General features: G+C 34.6%; 1 protein-coding gene and 2 non-coding genes across 10 annotated transcripts in view; 2 read left to right on the top strand and 1 right to left on the bottom strand.

Moving 5' to 3' along the window:
- Positions 1-1,887: 1,887 nt before the first annotated feature.
- TRNAA-UGC (transfer RNA alanine (anticodon UGC)) lies at positions 1,888-1,959 on the top strand. Its single transcript has one exon. It is a non-coding gene; the product is annotated as a tRNA-Ala (tRNA).
- A 45-nt stretch (positions 1,960-2,004) lies between these two features.
- LOC106622560 (electron transfer flavoprotein beta subunit lysine methyltransferase) overlaps positions 2,005-19,581 on the bottom strand; it is a 90,405-nt gene continuing 72,828 nt past the window's right edge. For 4 of the 8 annotated variants that reach the window (XM_070108194.1, XM_036362894.2, XM_070108193.1 and 1 more), the window contains exons 3-5: positions 2,876-3,079; positions 2,673-2,803; positions 2,005-2,468 (exon numbers count right to left, since the gene is read on the bottom strand). In XM_070108194.1, coding sequence (XP_069964295.1) covers positions 2,125-2,468; positions 2,673-2,803; positions 2,876-3,079 — 679 coding nt within the window. In that variant the 3' untranslated portion in view covers positions 2,005-2,124. Of the gene's footprint in view, positions 2,469-2,672; positions 2,804-2,875; positions 3,080-3,852; positions 4,012-4,385; positions 4,534-4,595; positions 4,675-19,581 lie in introns of those variants that run through there. The other 4 variants (XM_070108195.1, XM_070108197.1, XM_070108196.1 and 1 more) reach the window with 4 other exon arrangements.
- Positions 2,561-2,632, top strand: TRNAA-UGC (transfer RNA alanine (anticodon UGC)). The gene has a single exon. It is a non-coding gene; the product is annotated as a tRNA-Ala (tRNA).

The following is a 19,581-nucleotide window of genomic DNA, read 5'->3' as shown; positions in this document are numbered from 1 at the left end:
AAGCCAAATGAATGTTTACACAAAAATAAATATAATAAATAATTACCAAATCGAGGTTACAAAAGCAACGAATTTCAGAGGATTGTAATACGGGCTTGGTATAGATTATCAAAAATCTGTTAGGAAGTGATTTAATATCGATATGTTCAAACGGTCTAAGGCACAGGTAGTTTCGACGTGGTTAAGCTAAAGGTAGAGGCGTGATATTTTGGTCGATTTTAAGGTGAACGCGAAGAGGCACTGTATGTTAGAGTATAGTATGTTAATCTTTAGGATATTTGTTGAAACTGTTCTGTTACAACTAAGTATTATTTTTAGAAGAAATGGGGCGAAGAAAGCATTGCGCAGCGGCAGAGCGTAAAAGCTCATAAAAAATTTGCAAAATAACTGTTATACACAAAGGAAAATTACAAAAATTATCAAAAGTTCCCAAAAATTTGTGCTGACTGCTTTGAAAACTCCAAAAGCACGCGAATTGAGGAGACGGCCACGAAAAACTACGTCTCAGGATGACAATTACATAGAGCTTTTATCAAAATGCGATGCTTTCAGGTCCTCTGTAGCTATCCAAAGAGAATTGGATGTAAAAATTTCTTCGAGAACTGTTGCTGTCGCCTTGTAGAAAAGAATCTCTTCGGAACGTTGTCCTGGAAAATCCCAATGTTGACAAAAAGACAGCGGAAAAAACAGATTGCTTTTGCTTCTGCGCATATCAATTGGACCGGTGAAGAAAATGCAAAAAGTGGCGTAAGATCCTTTTGTCCGATAAATCTAAAATAAATATGGTAGGTAGCGGTGGACAAGTTTGTTCGTTCGACGTGTTCGATGAATGCTAAAATGAATCCCCTATACACGGCAAAAACTGGTAAACACGATGGGGGTATTATCATGATATTATGTTTTTCGTGGCTTTAGTCGGAACGCTGTTTTGGATTCGGGAAATCCTGAAACGTTATCACTATCTGAGAATTTAAGAAGATGTAATGCTTCCTTATGCTGAATGGAACATTTAATTTGGCAGTTTCAGCATGACAATGACCCGAAGCATACCTCGTGTCTTATCAAGTGTTGGCTACAGGATCCAGGAATCAATGTTATGACTTGGCCGGCGCAATCTCCGTATTTAAATCCGTTAGCATTCCTGTGGAAGATTAGAGAGGTAAAGTTGGGACCTATTAAACTATGAAATAAGGAGGAACTATGGAAAAAATTCAAGAGCCGTGGTGTTCAATACCGAATTCAGTCTGTAAAGCTCTAGTGGAATCTATGCTGGAAAAGTGCACTGCCGAACTCGCAAATAAAGATTTGGCAACAAATTTCTAACATATATACATTTTTAAGTTGTAATAGTCTACTGTTTATCAGTTTTGGTTCCATGATTCTACTTTATGGTCAATTGAAGCTTCTGACAGTTCCTTTAAAAGTTGTTTACTGATAATACTTAAATTTATATTAAATTATTTTTGCTTTGGAAATGTTTAAAATAAATTTTATTAACCATAAAAAATAATTGTTTTCTACTAAGAACTGTGTTTGCAAATAGTTGTGGACAAAATTTTGATTCTTTTCTATTGTCAGTAACTATATGTATATTTCACCCTGTTCAGGGTATAAAAAACTTGTGCACTCGTGTTTTTTTTTACTTTTATACGCATCCAGGCCTACATAGAAACTCCACAATGTGCTTTCAGCTGTCATGTAATTAAAAATTCACGATGACAATCGAGTGAACAAAGTTATTGTCGTTTAATGGGTAACATAAATATAACGAGTATTTAATTTGTTCGGCACCTTTCTTTAGGTATGCATTAAGTTAAAGCTTGAGCTAGTTTGTACACAAAAATTGTGAAGGCGTGAAGTTAGTCATTGATCAAATAATTATTATGAGGGGATGTAGCTCAGTGGTAGAGCGTTCGCTTTGCATGTGAAAGGCCCCGGGTTCGATCCCCGGCATCTCCAATTAATTTTTTGTTTTAATTGTTTATTTTCAATAAGATACAAATATTTACTTAATATCGTTTTTTATTAACAATTTTAAAATTTTGGTTTTGTGAACTAAAATTTATTATAATTTTCTTTGTATAGTATGATACAACAAAACTATCAAAATAAAAGCCTTTATTACTATCTCCATTCCCAAACATTAACAAAGCGAAAACCATTATTCTCAATGCATCCACTTTCCGTCAACTCGTATTTGGCTAAAAGTCTCATATGTCGCCGTCTGTCTGCTGTCAAGCCATGCCGTCCCGGATCACCAACAAGTATCTGTTTTCCTGCTTTGCGTAGACTCTGTAACCAAGGCTGTAAGACGGCCGCAAATTCTTCGTCATAAAAAACATCTCCTAATAAAATTAGGTCTTGCTTTACCAATTGTGATGCGATTATTAAATTTTTCGTACAAATGTGTAAGCGCTCTATGTCTACACCATTCAACTGGGCGTTCAGTAAAACAGCACAACCAGCCGCTAAAAGATGCGATACAAATAGAGATATATAGATAGAGCGAGAGCGAGCATGTGTGCATATAAATGTCGACTTAGACAAATGTGAAATATGAGGGGATGTAGCTCAGTGGTAGAGCGTTCGCTTTGCATGTGAAAGGCCCCGGGTTCGATCCCCGGCATCTCCAGTAATATTTTTAAATTTAATTTATAAATTTTAATGTTTACCTTCATCAATGTCATTTGCCACAACATATTTTGCTTTGTGCGTTAGCGCAGCCACGGCGCTGGCACCACAACCGCTGCCCACATCTAGCACCGATTTGCCAGCCACTAAGGATGGATTATCGAGCACGTAACTGTTAATAAAATAGTAGACATTATGAATTTTACTTCGAAGCTATGTGAAATGAGCTTTATGACAAACCAACCGACTAATAGCCTGTCCACCAGGCCAGTAGAATGCCCAAAAGGGATCCTCTTTGAACAAGTTCGTCACATTTACATTTGGCACTGGCTCATGGAAGAGTCGGCATTCTGGTGTTATGAGATGTAGCGCTATCTCTGGTGTTAAATGATCACGTGATATTTTCGTCTCTTGTAGTATTACGCGTTCGATGTCCTTAAGATGCGTTCTAGAAATATGTTATTTTGTATAAAAAGATTAAAGATTAGAGATTGGTCCTTGGGCTTAAATTTTGTTGTAAAATATCTAGCAAATGTGTGGGCATCATATCACATGGGATTCAACAAAATAACACTATTAGTATACATATCTTTAGAATCACCTATAAATAAGCTCATTTTGAGTCCAGCAATAATTCTAATGATTAATCTAAGTTTTTGTCTTGGACTGAGGTGGTGCCTATTGGTTTTTAACGATTACATTAGTCGAGTCAAAGCGCGTTTTCAGGCGGAAATAAGTTTTGACAAAAGAAAAAATATGTACATATTCGAGATGTGTTCAAAAAATAACGGAAAACTTCGAGTTTTGAAAAAATATTATGCCAGCGCTTCTTCTAATCGTTGAAACACTTCTCAAGCTCGATTTTTGCGATAGTCTTTACTTTAAAGTTCTCTTTATTTTTGGAAATAGGAAAAAGTCACACATGTTTGGCGGCTGCGGTATCGTTACAGTGTTGTTTTTGAAAAATTCACGAACAAACAACGTAAAAAAATTGACAAACTCTCCAAGCATGCGAAATTTTAAATTTTAAAATTGCCGTTCTTTTCTCAACGTCATCTTGGATTTTATTTACTTTATTTTTATTTTTCTAACTTTTTTTTTGAAAGTCAATTTTCTCCTGTATCACCCCTAGTTGCTAAAACCATTAAGTCTAAATACACGTTATCTACTTAGTATAATACAATTTTTGGATAAAAGTTGGTACAATCGATTCAAAATTACCGAAGAATGATATAGTAATTTCCTTTGTCTCCTTCATTACTCATTATAAATTTGACTGGGCATCCTCACGTATTTATTACACCGTATTTACAACAGTCTGGCCTTCATAACTGGGGCGGAGCTGAAAATCCCCAAAATTATTTGGGAACTATTGGGCCGCTACAACAATAGATTATATTAGTAATACACTTTTTATTTTACGTTGCAAGAATAACTAATGTTCGATTCCGCCAAATATTTGTTTTGGTGTTTTTCTCAGCTCAGTATATTGTATGTACAATTGTACAATAAAGACAAGAAAAAATGTTGACTTCGTCTGCACTGAAGCTTTAATGCCTTTCACAGGTGCATTTCTTATAGCACCAAAGTGTATAAGAAAATCTTTATTTTGATCGGTCAGTTTGTATGGCAGCTATATCCTTTAGTGGTCCGATCTGTACAAATTGTTCGGAGATCGTAGATATACACAGACGGACATGGCTAAATTGATTGAGCTCGTCCCACTGATCATTTATATACATACGAGTACTTACTACTTTATATGATCACCGACGTTTCCTTCTGGTTGTAACAAACACGCACTTCATATACCCTGTTCAGGGTATAATAAATATAATGTGAATTTAAGTAATATTAATTGTAATGAGAGCTAAAAATAGCATAAATAAATAAAAATAGAAATATAAATTTGCGCTGTCACCATGCTTATTGTTATAAGAATTGTGAGTCTAAAAATACACTACCCTACACTTTATGTTTTTGTGATTATTACGAATAGGCTCAACGAATGTGGAACCGGTATGCCAAGCACGTGCTCGAACGGTCAGCTGCGATCGATTGCTTTTTGCCAAAATATTATGGTTCGTCAAATCTGTTTGTTTCGATTAAGTATGGTATAATTAACGTAGCGTGATATTTGTTGCAATAGTGAGATATGTAAATTTATTGTATTGATTGAAAAGTAGCAAAAACAAATAATGTTTTCATTTTTTTTTTGGATATTTTTAGGATTTCGTTTGTTCATTACTTTTTTGGGATATGATCTGTGTAAATATTTTTCGGCAGAATATTACATAAAACCAAAAGAAAATTTAAATAACAATACAAATAATATATAAAAAATGAGTACTTCAAAATAAAGTGAAGATAATAATATAACAAATAATTGCTAATTTTTTTGCTAAAAAAAAAAATTACTGTGGTGCGCCTATAGTGTGATTTCCGCGTAAAAGCCCACTGAGTTTCGGCTTTGTTTGTAATCAAAATTAAGCGAACACACATACGTACATATTTACATATATATAAAAAATATGAGACTATGAAAAGATAATATATAATATAATTATTTGTTTTGAATGCACATCTGTGTAAACTTCTCGTCTAAATTAGCACCATTGACGTAGCCACATACGAATCAAGCATACATACATACACCTTCACAAGAATGGCATACTTTTAAATCAATTGCCAAATACTCGTAAACACTTTGAAAGTATGCACAAATTTAGTTGTCATAATTCATTATTTTTGGTTTATTTACGCCATTGTACTCAGCCAATTGGTTTCATTAATTATTTTATTTATTTCATTTTTTCCTTGCTCAAGCTCGGTGAATTCGTGAAGGCACAAGAATTTCGTGCTTCGTTTAATAAGTACGTGAATAAGCCGTGTACTGCGTTGAAGTCAAGTAAAGTACGAGTAAGCTTTTTCATTACTTTTGTCTTTAGCTAAGGCCAGAATTTACGTCAAATGCAATAACAGCAATTTAATGTCAAAATATATGTTTTTCAACTTGGATCTATGACCGCTTAAATATTTTAAGTTCGTTAAAAATAATTTAATTTTAATCAGAAACTGGGGTTTGCCAACATAAAGGCTTATTCAATGAACACTTGCGAAGAGGCTCAAATAAATTTTTAGTGTAGAGCTGTATAACAGGTCTAACTTTGTCAGTTTATTGTTGTAGTGAAGAAAAAGAAATGGCTTTTCTTAAGGTTTTATCTATAAATATACATGCACACATGTGCATTACAAAACTAAATGTCACGTTTTGTCCGGGGTAAACTCCTAAACAACTGAGCCGATTTTAGTATAATTTAGCACAATGTGTACAGATTGTTGTAACTTAACAGAAAGGATGTTTATATCTCATTTAATTACAATATAAAGTCAAAACAATTCATAAATAAAAGAAAAAAAATTCTAAAAATAAGCATGCGTTTAAAACTCAAAAACAACAAAATAATAATAATTATAAATTTAAGTAAAATGTCAAAGAAAACTCATTATTTTTCCCATTGACAAATTGTATTTGTATCAATTATTTTCAAAATTGAAGCTCAAGTAAAATCCTTTGGATTTTTAAACCGGGTATAATTGCTCGTAAATAATAATTTCACTGCATTAAATAGTTTATTGTGATAGTATTTAATGTATACCATAGCAACACGAGGTCGAATCTACTAGTTAAAGATATATTTGAATATATGTATAAAAAATGATTATTAACATTTTGATACAAGATTTCTGGCAACTGGGCCAATGTTCGCAATTATCTTTTTCAAAAGTGTTTTAACGGCAGTTCAGTCGATACACAGAATCGTAATTTACATAATACTTGCGCCTTTAGCTTATACTAAAACGTCCTATATACAGGGTGGCGCATGAATCGTGCTACAAAAAAAAACCATAATAACTTTTTTTCTCAATGCATTACATTTGTTGTTTTTTTATTGTATAGAAAATTTTATTTTATTTTGTATAATTAATTATTTAAAAAAATTATGTACCGTAAATGACCTCCATGCTCAGCCACGCACCTACGATACCTATATGTAAAATTATTCTTTGCGGCCTGAAGGGTTGATGTCGGGATTGCTTCAATTAACGATTTAATTCACTGCTTCAATTCAGTCAGATTTCTCGGTCAGATTTCGTAGTTCTGGGTAAAAAAAACTCGTTCAACATCTTTAAATAACGATGCCCATTGACAGTTATTGTTACACCGTTTTCTTCAAAGAAGTGTGGCCCGACAGATCTAGAGAGTTTTATCGGCTTGTTATTTGAACTTTGTACGGAAACTGGTTTAAGTCGTCATGAATTATCCGTTGTAATGACCGTCTGCTAACTCCAAGTTAAGACGATAAGTTGCGCGTCGAAACTCTTTGATTTGCCTGAATTGACGATGCAACAGCTGCGTTTGTTTCATGAACACGAACATACGGATCTCGATGGTCATAATGGCCCACCTACTTAATTAATTATTTTTAAGTGCCGCCAAAAACCAAAAAAATCTTACATAATAATATACCAAATAACAAAGAATGTAAGTCGATTACTAACACAAAAAAAATGTATAACGGTTCGTTTTTGTAGCACGATTTGTGCGCCACCCTTTATTATATAATATGTGTGAATAAAATTTAATAATAATTCTAATTAATAAACAGATAATGAGGACGTAAGTGCGAATAAAAATAACTTAATGCTATAAAAGCCTCCGAATGTGATGAATGACCTGATTGTATACACACATATGTACATACGGCCTTATGTACCTACTTACTCATAAATCCGTAAATAAAGTGAACTTAAGAATTGTAACATCTTAATTTAAGATTATTTTTAATACAATAAACAACTCGAAATACCTTAACTCCAATTAGGGTCTTTGGGGAAATCCATCAAAAAAAATATTTTGCCGCTTTTGTACGCACACACATACAAAGGGGCATTATTAGCGTATATGACTGTACAACAACATTGTGCAAACATTTGCGGTTAAGTGCATAAACAAAAACAATAAAAAGTGAGTAAAAACGTACGACAAAGAAGCTGAAACTAGTTTCCTTGATCGATTGACGCAAACGGAAAAGGGTAACGCTACTAAGCTTTATAAGCGTACAAAAGCGCACAAAGGAACCTCAAAAGCCTAAAATCAGCGTTAAAATGGGAAAAAGCCGTACTGAAAGAGCAAATGTGATTTATATTAAATATGTACGATTGTATGTTTGCATTGTATATGCCGGTATTTATATAGCGACAAGGTAAGCAAAGTTTTCAAGGTCGTTTTCGGAATACCACGAAAAATAGTTTAGCAGCTTAAAAGTGTGCTGAATGCGCCTGCATGGAGTTGAGATAAGTGAAAACCATCAAAATTTAGCGGCAGTGCTTGAAATACTATGTATGTATCGGGGAATTTGTCACATACCAGTTTTAAAATGATTTAACATACATGTGTATATATTTGAAATCCTCTCACTCTAATGCCGGGAAATTCCGTAAATGATTTACTTTTATGAAAATCGAATGCGAAACTCCATTAAAGTTGCCAAGCAACATTGTTGAGCGGAATGCACTCCATTAACACACTTTGTAGACTCTTTGAGTGGACGAACTAGTTTGGAAGTCAATGGTAAAGGAAAATTTGAAAAAATGGTATTTCCAAGTCAGCTCAAGCAAATAATTTAATTAGCATTAAGTTTTTTGGTTTTTGGCGGTCCAAGCAGCTAATATGCATAGTTGCAATTTCAATGAATTTAAAAATATTTTCAAATTTATTATATTTAGACCAACATTCTTCATGTTCGACTACACTTTACTAACAATCGTACAAAAATTTGGAGTGACTCAAAACATCTTTGGTTCGAGCAGTGTCGTCATCACCAATAGAAACAGTGCGTGCTGCTGTTGATCAATGATGGAATCGATTGTAAGCTTGTGTGAAAGCAAAAGATCACCGTTTGGAATAAAACTTTTTACATCGCTCATTTAATATATGCATTATTAAGTAAAATTAACTTTATGTATAACATATTTTATAGTTTAATTTTTATAACAGCCTGAACCTATAAAAAAACGTATGGTAATGGAGAGATATAAGCGAGTATAAATGAATTTCGGGTAATAATATAACTAAATAATAGGATTATAATGCTTAACAATATTTTATTCGATATATTTCTTAATGCCTAAGTTATCCACTTGAAACAACTATAAACTTATGGTATTTAAAATGGTTTTAGATGTGGAATATAATATTGATTTTTTCGAAACAAATGATAACAGTTTTGGAAAGGATGCTAATTTTATAAAAAATTTTAAATTGATCGAATGGTTTTTGAGATACGATTTTTTTATAGAAAAAGTAGGGGTACCATATCCAAGATATCATATTAGGAATTTCACGTTATGCTTATACAACGTCACTCTCTAAAATCAGATTGTTTAATGCAGTGTCAGTTCCTAACCCCACTTCTTCAGAATGAGTATTTCCATGTCTAAATGATCATAATATTTAGATGTATTCACTAAATGTGTAAAGTGTCTTATTTTGGCTAAGCAATTTTTCTTATTTTTATTTCTCTTATATGCTAGTATATACACATGTATGTGTGCATGTATGTACATATATATGTTACCGATCACTGACGTTTAATCTTGCAATCAATTCATTGGGCTGTTTTGAAACTCATAAGGCTGTCTGCTTCAACGTTTTTAAGTGGTATTACTAATACTGCTGCTATTTATTTTAGAATAATAATGAAGCTAAGTGAAATACCAAAAAACCCCAAAGTCGCCAAGCTTATATGTGTATCGAAGTGGAAACGAAACTGGTTTCCTACGTAAGCAGCAGACAATTGTGTGAAAACAAAAATAAAAAAATAATTATAATAAAAGGAAACATAAAGGAAAATAGACAAAAAATTAAAAGAATGTAGTAAAAGAAAATAAATAACTGAAATTAAAATATAATATCAACCTTTAAAAACCAAAAGATGAGCTGCGTAATGTTTATAGAATAGTTGGGTTTTAATATTTGGGAAGGATTTTTTTTTTTTGACTATTTCGTCAGTATTCACATTATTTCGTATTCAGTTATGGAACAAATTATTTTTTTTATTGATAACTCTAAGTTTCCCAAATCGCCGCACTCTCATGACTATGTTAATTAAATGAAATAAAGTTTAATGACTGACAATCAGCACTAAAATAAAGGCTAAGCGCTATAAATATGTGTAGCGATTGGGCCATGTCCGACTTAAGCAGAAGAATTACACATAAATAATTATACGAACTTTTATATATACATATGTACTAAGTAACAGTAACAGTAAAATGCCCCTATATTACAGACCATTAATAGGGAGGACTCCTCAGTCTAAGAGCAGACTTCGCTGCCAGTTGCTTATAGAACAAGCTTATGGGCAGTAAATATAAGTTTATGTGTTTGATTTCTCGTTGTTTTAAGAGTTTCATAGATGCATATACTAGCTGCTCTTTGTATGCTTTCCATACGGCTTACCGCGTGTTTATTTTCCATTATTGGCCACAAGACTAATATACGGTATGTTATAATTGGCCTTACAACTGCTGTACACGAGGCGTTAGTCCCCATTTGGATACCACCATTGTTTTACAGGTGTAAAGTGCTGTAGCTGCTTTCTTTAACCTAGCGTCTGACTTTGGTTTCCAAGAAAATAAGTCCCTTCTGGTTCCTGTCTAAAATATGTCACAAATTGGTTACTTTCTCTCCTATTGATAGCGAGGTATCATTTATTTATTGCGGCATAACTACTAGAATTCTACTCTACTCAATACTCGCTTTGTCTTGCTAACATTTAAGTTTGGTCCGCACGATACGCTTCATCGATTTATGGCGTTTAATATTGTTTGCATAGGGTAAGAGAGGATATTTTGGAATACCCATCTTCATATCAGAAAATACTCTCTTTTTTTGTAAGAATTTATCTTAGAATAATAATAAATAAATAATTTTTTATAATAATTATAATAATTTGAAAAATAATTTTAGAAAATTTTTAGTCATTATAGATGCGTTTATGCAGTTATCTTTATATGAATTGTATTCATGCATTTTTTATTTCTTAGTTCCAAAGTAATAATACAAATGTGCCTTCCAATTGTTATTTCACAACTTAGAAATCACTCTTTATAAATATTTGTATGTTCAGTTATATCTCTTATACATACACATATACGTACATATATTACCAAAATTGTTAGAAATCTCATACAAACTGTTTACGCCTGCGCACGCACGCAAGACCAACCGAGTGGCTGCATTCCAACACCGTCGCTTAATTGCTTGTTTCTAAGTCGCGTTAGTCGCGCGCTATTTTGATCAAACGTTCGCCGTGTGCAGCACGTGATTTGACAAACGTCAACGCATTGGTAGAAATACCAACAACAACAATCATGGAAAGTACCAAAATTAGACTATGTATTTGAAATTTAGTGTTTTATTATTGTTTTGGTGTTTTACAAATAGTTCCGCCAAACTTCAAGCAGGCTTGTTTGCTTCACATAAGTTTGTGTGCGTGTCTTCGTGCGCGTTACCAGCAAGTTCAAGAGCGTCCAAGACTTCGTGGTCAACTGCTGTTAAGCCGGTTGTAGTTGTTATTGTTGGTATGTGGGTATGCACGTCTTTAATGCGCAGAAGCAGCGGCAAGAGCAGAAAACTACAAAAATGCCAGGCATTTCAAATGAATATACACACGAACACATTCGTATTGTATATACGAGTACTCGTGCTAAAATATAGCGACGTCAGTGGCATACGAATTCATAACTGTGATTCATTTAGCTCAAGCATTGGCGCGACTTTAATTTTTCGGAAGTTTAAATGACTATGTATTGGTAATTTCAAAGCTGTGATGGTCGGGTGACTTTCCTTTAAACCATTTTTCATATTTCTATATTGTGATTTTTGGTGATGATGTCTGTACAAGAGTGTTGAATTGTGCAGACTTAATCGTTTTTTCGATAAAAGTTAAAGTTCGTGATGATATTGCAGATTTTGCGAAATAGTTGCAGATATTGTCACCATCGACACCTTGAGCTCTGCATGTATGACTGCTGTCGAAACTTTGAACTCTCCGTGGTGTTACACATACATATGGTATACACATCCATTATTTATTCATTTATTAATGATTGATTAGGTCAAAATGGTTTGACGTAGTCAGATTGAGCTCTGGTTATACCCGAATAAGAAAGGTACTTTTTTGCACTATGTAATTCCCCTTACATTGTCACTTTTGCAAAGCTTTTCTTATATTTATTTCCGAATATACCTTTTTGTTTGAAACCACTCTGATTTGCCCTTCAAAAATAGCACTCTTAAAGCTAAAAGGTTATCACTACTAGTTGGTAAGACTATCTTCAACTTGACAAGCTAGCTGGTTTTCCAAGAAAAGCTGCTCAACGTTGAAGTACGTTTTTAGAACTCGATAATATTTCAGTAGAAAATTTCCTGCAGTGAAAAGACTGTCCAAAATCTTTTTTAAATCATAATACTTATATTTTCCTCAAAGAATGTAATTAAGTGATTGCTAATACTAGAGTAATTTTTGGGTTAATTAGGATGACCAATAAAACATCATGAAACGAATTTTACTCTAGAATCAGTCTAATTTCAGATTGCGTACTTGTTATTTTAAGTAATTTAAATACAAGAAAGCAAGAGCAAAGTTTAGGAGCAGTCAAAATCTCACAATTTTCATGAATCGAAGAGAATTATTTTCATGTATTAGTAAAACTTCATCTTAAAAAGTTTGACTTGTGAATCGATAACAATAAACCATAAGTAGGGAAAGCAGTATACATATATAGTATATGGGATTCGTGGACCGTCTTCATAAATATTTAGGACCAAACAAAATTAGTATCTCATATATTATCCGGTATATTCGGTATAAAAACAACCAAAGGAGTAGAAATCATTACATTACGATAGACATATGAGGGATAAAACAAATCCGGGACCGAATTCTACTACCTTTGATGTTGGCCCATATGTGTATATGGCATAAACTCAACTAATAGCGAAAATCATTTTGCTATGCGGGAGCTGGCGTATTTCATCGAGCGTTTTCATCCATTTTTAGCACCAAACTGCAGTGTAACTTAGTAAAAATGTGTTAAGATACCTTACATATTGAACAGTATATACAGTATAAACTCCAGGGATCAGACACATTACTATCAGGAAAATCTACTCTTTTCATTTCGTTAGAGCATTTGTAAAATTGATCGATATTTTGCATATAAAACCAGCCATTCTCATATTCGGTTGGTTAGAAAAGTCATAGTCCGATTTAACCATTAAAAAAAAATGGCTTAGAGACATTATATATTATATTTTGTAAAGTGAATTCCCCATTGTGTTATATGGAAAGTAGGTATGGTTGTACTCCGATTTCCCTATTTTCCTACTGTAGCATAAAAATGAAGGACAGATTTATGAACTAAATTTTATTGAAATTGGTCGAGTAGTTGCTGAAATATGAGATTTAATATAAAAGTGGGCAGTTCCACACCCATTGTTCAATTTCTCCATATATACGAATTTTCTGTATTAATTTTATTGGAACTATTTTTCTGACACTTAAATAATAACTCAAATGATTTGGGTCTTAGTTATTGCAACACCCACATAGTATCAAGAAACACGTGTACTAAGTTTCATACATATAATGATTCTATATTTATCTCGATTTTTTTTAGATGTTATAAATAACAGTTAGGTGACCAAAACTATTATACTCTGTAGCAACATTTCGTGAAAGCATAATAATTATATGTTTTTATATAAGAAAGGCAAAATTAAGTTACTCTGAGCGAAATTAACTCTGACTTTCCACAGTTCTTGCGTTTAAAAGTGACTGAAAAATCAGTGCAAAACCAGTGCACAAATATACGAAGATACAACGAGTTGAAATCGTTGTTAGTTATTGTATTTCAAAATATTTTCCATTAAGATCGACACACTTTTGCATGCGTTTGAACCAATTGTCGACGCACTTTTGTCACAGTGATTGAGTTGGAGACACATGCATTCTGAAAACATCAGCCGCCTCTTCAGGTGTCGAAAAATGTTGATCCTAATTTTTTTTCTGATTTCTTTAAAGACAACTGACAAAAAAATGGTCGTTTACCACACAAAATTTACTAGTTTAGCAGTATGGTTGCGACATTTCCAGTTTTCCAAAAAAAAAGCCAACAATTTACTTAAAAGTACTTCGGGCGCGAACAAATTTTGTCGACTACAGTCGACTGCTGTTTATTTTCGGGCTCATGCGCGTAAATCCACGAATCATAAACTGTCACGATGTCATAGACGTATTTCGATGTACCCTTATTGTATTTTTTTAACATTTCTCTCGACTAATCGGTAGAATTGATAAATTGTGTGAGATTCAACGTTGCTGGTCCGACTAATGCCAATAGTTGTCTCAATCTCACGATAGTCACATGTCAATTTTGCAATATCAGTTTGCGCACAGCATCATTAGTTTCCGGAACAACTTCCCAAAATTCGTCTTGGAGTTATCTACGACCTCGATTGAATTCAACATATCATCGATAAACACTGGTTCTTGATGGAACTTCACCGCCAAATATTTAATTAAGTTCATCGATGCACTGTTGCTGAGTTGAAAGTTGTAAAAAATAATAGCGCGAAAATGTTCGCGATTAAATTCCATTTTTCGGCCGAGCTGAATATTTTAAGTTACTGCAAACAGCAAAAATAATGCTCGTATGTCAAAATGGTCTGAGTATGTATAAAATAAAAAATGTCAAACTTTACGATAAAGTTGTGAGTTACCAGATTGTAACAACAGGGTTGTTAAATCTCGAAATATATATACAATAATATACAAACATTTTCTCCTAGAGCGGAGATAGAACATAAGGCCTCCGGTTTTAGTAATCGAGAGGTTTAGTAGGTGACTTGGCCTTCTGCATGCAAACAAATTATTGCTTCTAGGCTGGCAGGGCCGTTTGTTCCTAGCTGATGTACCGCCTTTGCTCAGTCGTCAGAGCTTCGTTCGTAGTGAACAGTCCATACCGAAATTGAAAGCCACTTTCTTTGCAGACAATGGATTATGAAAGCAATAGTAAAACATAAATTTCTAAGGTCTGTCTGTGATTCTCACGTTCAATACCACACCTGTGGGCTTAATGTCCCGATAGTTGCACAATGTACCTACGTACTTACATACAAACAGGCATACGAGTGCATATGTATCAACAAGTGTTTGCGCTATGCTCACGTTGTGCTCGTGTTCGTTGTGCGTGATCGCCAATACGCATTCCAATAAAGTTATCACTGGGTGACTACGTGAAACCACTCAACTATACCGGCTAATGGGGTTATTAATATATCCAAGAGGCGCAATAAATGCGCTAATTAACATTTTGTGACTTTTTGTAATTTTGTGTATGTATTTGATTCAAGCGATATAACACCCTGACATAAACGCTATTGAGCCGGCCAGCTGTTGTTGGACTTTGCACCTGTAAAATTTTGAATTTGGGCTTTTTCACTTCGGTTTAATGAATGAATGCGTGAGCATTTGAAGCTCGAAGAGTAAGTAAGTGACTGAGTGATGAAGCAAATGAACGTTGGCGCCAACTGTGATTTTAAAGTTAACAGTAAAGTTGAAAGAGGCAAGCGATTTATACGCGCTTAGCAACTGCGGTGCCAAGAGTTTCGGCGGCGAATGCGAACGTTTAATTATTTTGCTATATTTCTGAAGACACAGTGAGCAAGCGCACATACTCACGCGTACCATTGAAATATTTTTGGAAATTTCTGAGGAGTTCCTATAACCTCATCGCACGCATACCTAACTCTGTATGTATATATGTGCTTATGTTTGTATGTATGAAATTATTTGTTAATCTTGTGAAATTGATTCATCAAACGCGCCGTGCTGGTCAATGCTCCGTTTAGGGGCATTCCTTCTATTCAGATACGAACGCCTTCAAAGAAAATACAAACACCGTTTGCTTGGGCTTAGCGAAAATAAATTTATTTGTGCTAAATTTTAGCAATCTAAAATGAATAAATACATACATATGTACATTTGCGAAACTTTTCCACTTTCTTTGACGTAATTTCCCCAGCGCGCTTACACAAGCTAATATATACAAACACACATACATATGTACATGTAAAGCTCTGGCTGAAGGGAAACATGTCGCAAGACACTTCGTTGCATATAGCGATCGTCTGGCGACTGATTGGCGTCGAATTCAATTTAGCATGTATTAAATTTAATTCAATTTAGGTATTTCTTAATACCATAAAAAAACAACGAAACTGCGCCGGCGCAACCGGTTTGCGCAAAATCCTGTTTCGCCATCTCATCATTGCAACACGAGAAATGCCGCAACACTGATAGGCAGCGGGCGATGGATCGCCAGCGGGACAACTACTGTCAGAAAGTAAACATGTAACCCTTTTAGATTTGAGCAACAGCAGAAAGCGTGTTCTTGGCATTTCCATGCTATGGCGAGGAAAGTATGTATACTATATACTCGTATGTATGTATGGTGTTGCGGAAATTTGTCTGTATGTAAATACTACAAGGCCTGTGTGATTCGATGTCACCAGAAATGGAATTTAAATTGCGGACTTCAGTCGACCAAGATGTGATTGAGTAAATCTGAGTCGAGGCGAGGTATATATATAACCATACTGAGTTGCCTAGAAGGCCTTCTGTACATATGTACATATATTTGTATGTTTTTATTCGTACATATGCATTGCAATGTCCTATGATAAGACGCGATATTGCCACATAAGCTACGAATTAAAATAATTGTTGGCGTTGAGTGTAGGAAGCGTGGAATTCCCACGTAGGCACCATTTTTGTAAGAATAGTATGTGATGGAAAAAACGGAAGTTCACCATGCGCATAGCAATTTCGAACAATGCAAAGCTGAGCTACTGTAGGAAGCGCGTTTTCAAAAAAACAAATAACAAAAGTAATTATTAATTGCTAATTGCTGGTTTCATCTTTAAATTTATTAACTTAAAAAGTATATATTCAAAGAGTTTGATGATAGTGAATACTTTTCTAGGTTACCACTACGGACATTACTTTTCACAAATTTGGTTTGATACGGGCGGAAGTACGGAAGGGCGGAATGTCGGTGACTGTCTCCAGCATTTGTCGAGTCCGACGCATACGATGCCAAAGTTCTTGCTTCCATTTCTTAAATGGCCCAGATACACTAAAAATCATATTATGTAGATGGGGTATGTCTGACGGCGCACATAGGCCTCTAGGACGCCCATAATGAAGCCACCGGGAATAAAATCTCCTCACTCTATTATGTCCCCTCTGAACCACCTGTGCTCCTGATGAAGTTCATCTAACAAAAAGTTGTTTATGTGTAACTTCCGAGATATCGCCAAAAAATCCCGGACCAATAGTTGCGAGTCTTTTCTTAAACAAAGCACTGCATTCGCATAGAATATGTTTTTTAATCTCTTCAATAGTTGTTGTATGCTATGCCCAGTCTGCTGGCATGTCTGCCAATAAAACAGTGACCTGTTAGCACTCATGCCTGCCATGTTTGTTTGCTAGTTGAGCAAGTTAGGGATTGGCTAGCCCGAGACTCGGTTATGTACAAGTATATCTATAACATGTTTGTCGATTAAATATCAACCAGTAACCGGAGGCATATACATATATTCCCTCTTTATCGGAGTCTATTTGTAGGGCAGTGTCTGCTCTGGCTAGTTCATCTGCTTCACAATTTCCAGGAATATTGGTTCGTATAGCAGGTTTATCGTGCAATAGGATGTTAGATCCACTAAAAGATCAAGACATTCTTTTACTATCTTCAATAAAACCATAAGAGACTTTAGTGATTTCAAAGCCGCAGCTGTCTGTATATACCCTGGTATTTAGTTTTGCTGAAAAGACACCACCTTCCACTCGATTATCTATGTAGTTTGGACTCATCCGTATAGATACTTATACCTGTGTTACGGTCTACTTCACTCCTATCCCACTCCTCTCTGAAAGGTAAGGGAATACTGGGGACCGAATTTGAGTTTAATTCTAAAGGATTATGCAAATACGTGGTGTTGGAAACTTGCTTATTATTCTAGAGTGCTCCTTACTACAGATTTCTAATTGGGAGGATTCTGTCAGTTAAAGAGCTGATTTCGCATCCAGTCAATATAAAATTACGTTTAGTGCCTGATTTGACGTTGTTCTAAGAGTTCCATAAACTAACTGCTCTTAGTATGCTTTCCATATGCATCTCAACGGTCTTACAACTGCTGTGTAGAGCCAATGAGTTACACGAGGCGTTAGTCTCCATTTGGGCCCCACTATCCTTCTACAGCATGATACTATTTATGACGGCATAACTTCTGGAATTATGTGATATTAACAAATTGCGAACTTATTAGAAAAAGAAAAACCACTGTTTTCTAATATGAGCTTCATTGAATCCCTTCAAAGCTGAGGACTTTGTGCCGATGGAATAAGAAACCAGATTTCCATAACTTCGGCATCTTTCTTTAGTAGATTAATTGTAATCGCTCAGCACTACTGGTGTTGGGTGCCGTACATCTTTGATAGACCCCTCTGCTTTAACCAACATCAAAAGCGTAAAATACGATTCTAATAGTGGCCCACCTTGATAGATAATGCAGTATATATCGACATTCGTTCAGAGTTGGCTTCAAAAATGTTAGTCCCTTCATAATCTATTAAATTAATCCTAAAATACAAAAATTAAAGTCTAGAATCTTAAGATCTGCTCTGCATTTGATGTTCAAAGGGTTTTAATAACACTTATCTACCTTTAGGAGATCGTAAGCATCACAATACTGAAACTACGCACTCCTTACTGCGACTTTCGACTGCAATTATTGTGGTTGTCTACATGGTCTGTTCTGTGCTAGGTCACGCCTGTTTACTGGAACTGGTTTTTGATATGTTCGTGGGTAATATACAAAATACGTGTCCGAAACTTCGATCACTATTTGACTTTAGAAAATCATAATATAATAAGAAAGAGACTAACTAGTTCATGGAACTAAATCTTTTAGCTTTGTAAGTTTAAAATGGTGGACCCTACCCTTGGTTGCAGAGAAAATTACCCAATTTAAGTTGATTTATCCAAGCATGAAACGAATGGGACATGGTGGTGGATTAACTGGAGTCGCTGAGTTGCTTATTTCGGCAATAACGGAAAATGGGTTATATCTAAATTAATTTTTGTAAAAAAAGGCATTAACAATTATGATTACAATATCCTTACTAAAGTCGCTATGTATGGCAAATTATGGAATTATTTTGAACGCAACTGTGCCTGAAGTCTAAAGGAGCTAAAACAAAAATAAAAGAAAAAATTGCTTTTAATTTTGATTAAACTGGCCATAAATAAAATATAAAAGATACAGAACTGTACGGAGTTGTTTTGAAGACGATCAATCTAAAGTGTCGAGATCAGCCTTGAGGTCATAAAAAAATCAATAAATTGCCCACCGTTTTTTCGGACCAAAGCGACGTTAAAACTACGATAAATGCGGCGTATTGAATTGCTATGCAGGATGACAACGTTTAACTGTACGGAGAATAAAACAAAAGATGGTATATATAAATATGCAGTAGGCAACAAGAGAGACCATAAGGGAGTAGCACAGGAATTGGGTTAGCGGACATTTAATGATATTTACAGTTTGAACTGCAATCAAGCCAATTACGTGCAGCTGCCACAAGGCAAAGAGGAAAGGAGGCAAAATATATATATGTATGTATATGTATGTAGATATATATGGGCGGTGGAGCGCACGATAAAACGCCGATCCCTGTCGAGAGGGCAAACCGCAAGTGTCAAGTGTAAACTTGATATCGACGACCTGGGGCAATGCGAAATTTATTACCAGTAACC

This window comes from Bactrocera oleae, chromosome 4, assembly GCF_042242935.1.
Source record: "Bactrocera oleae isolate idBacOlea1 chromosome 4, idBacOlea1, whole genome shotgun sequence".
NCBI lineage: Eukaryota > Metazoa > Arthropoda > Insecta > Diptera > Tephritidae > Bactrocera > Bactrocera oleae.
This window is presented reverse-complemented; position numbering and strand designations above follow the sequence as displayed.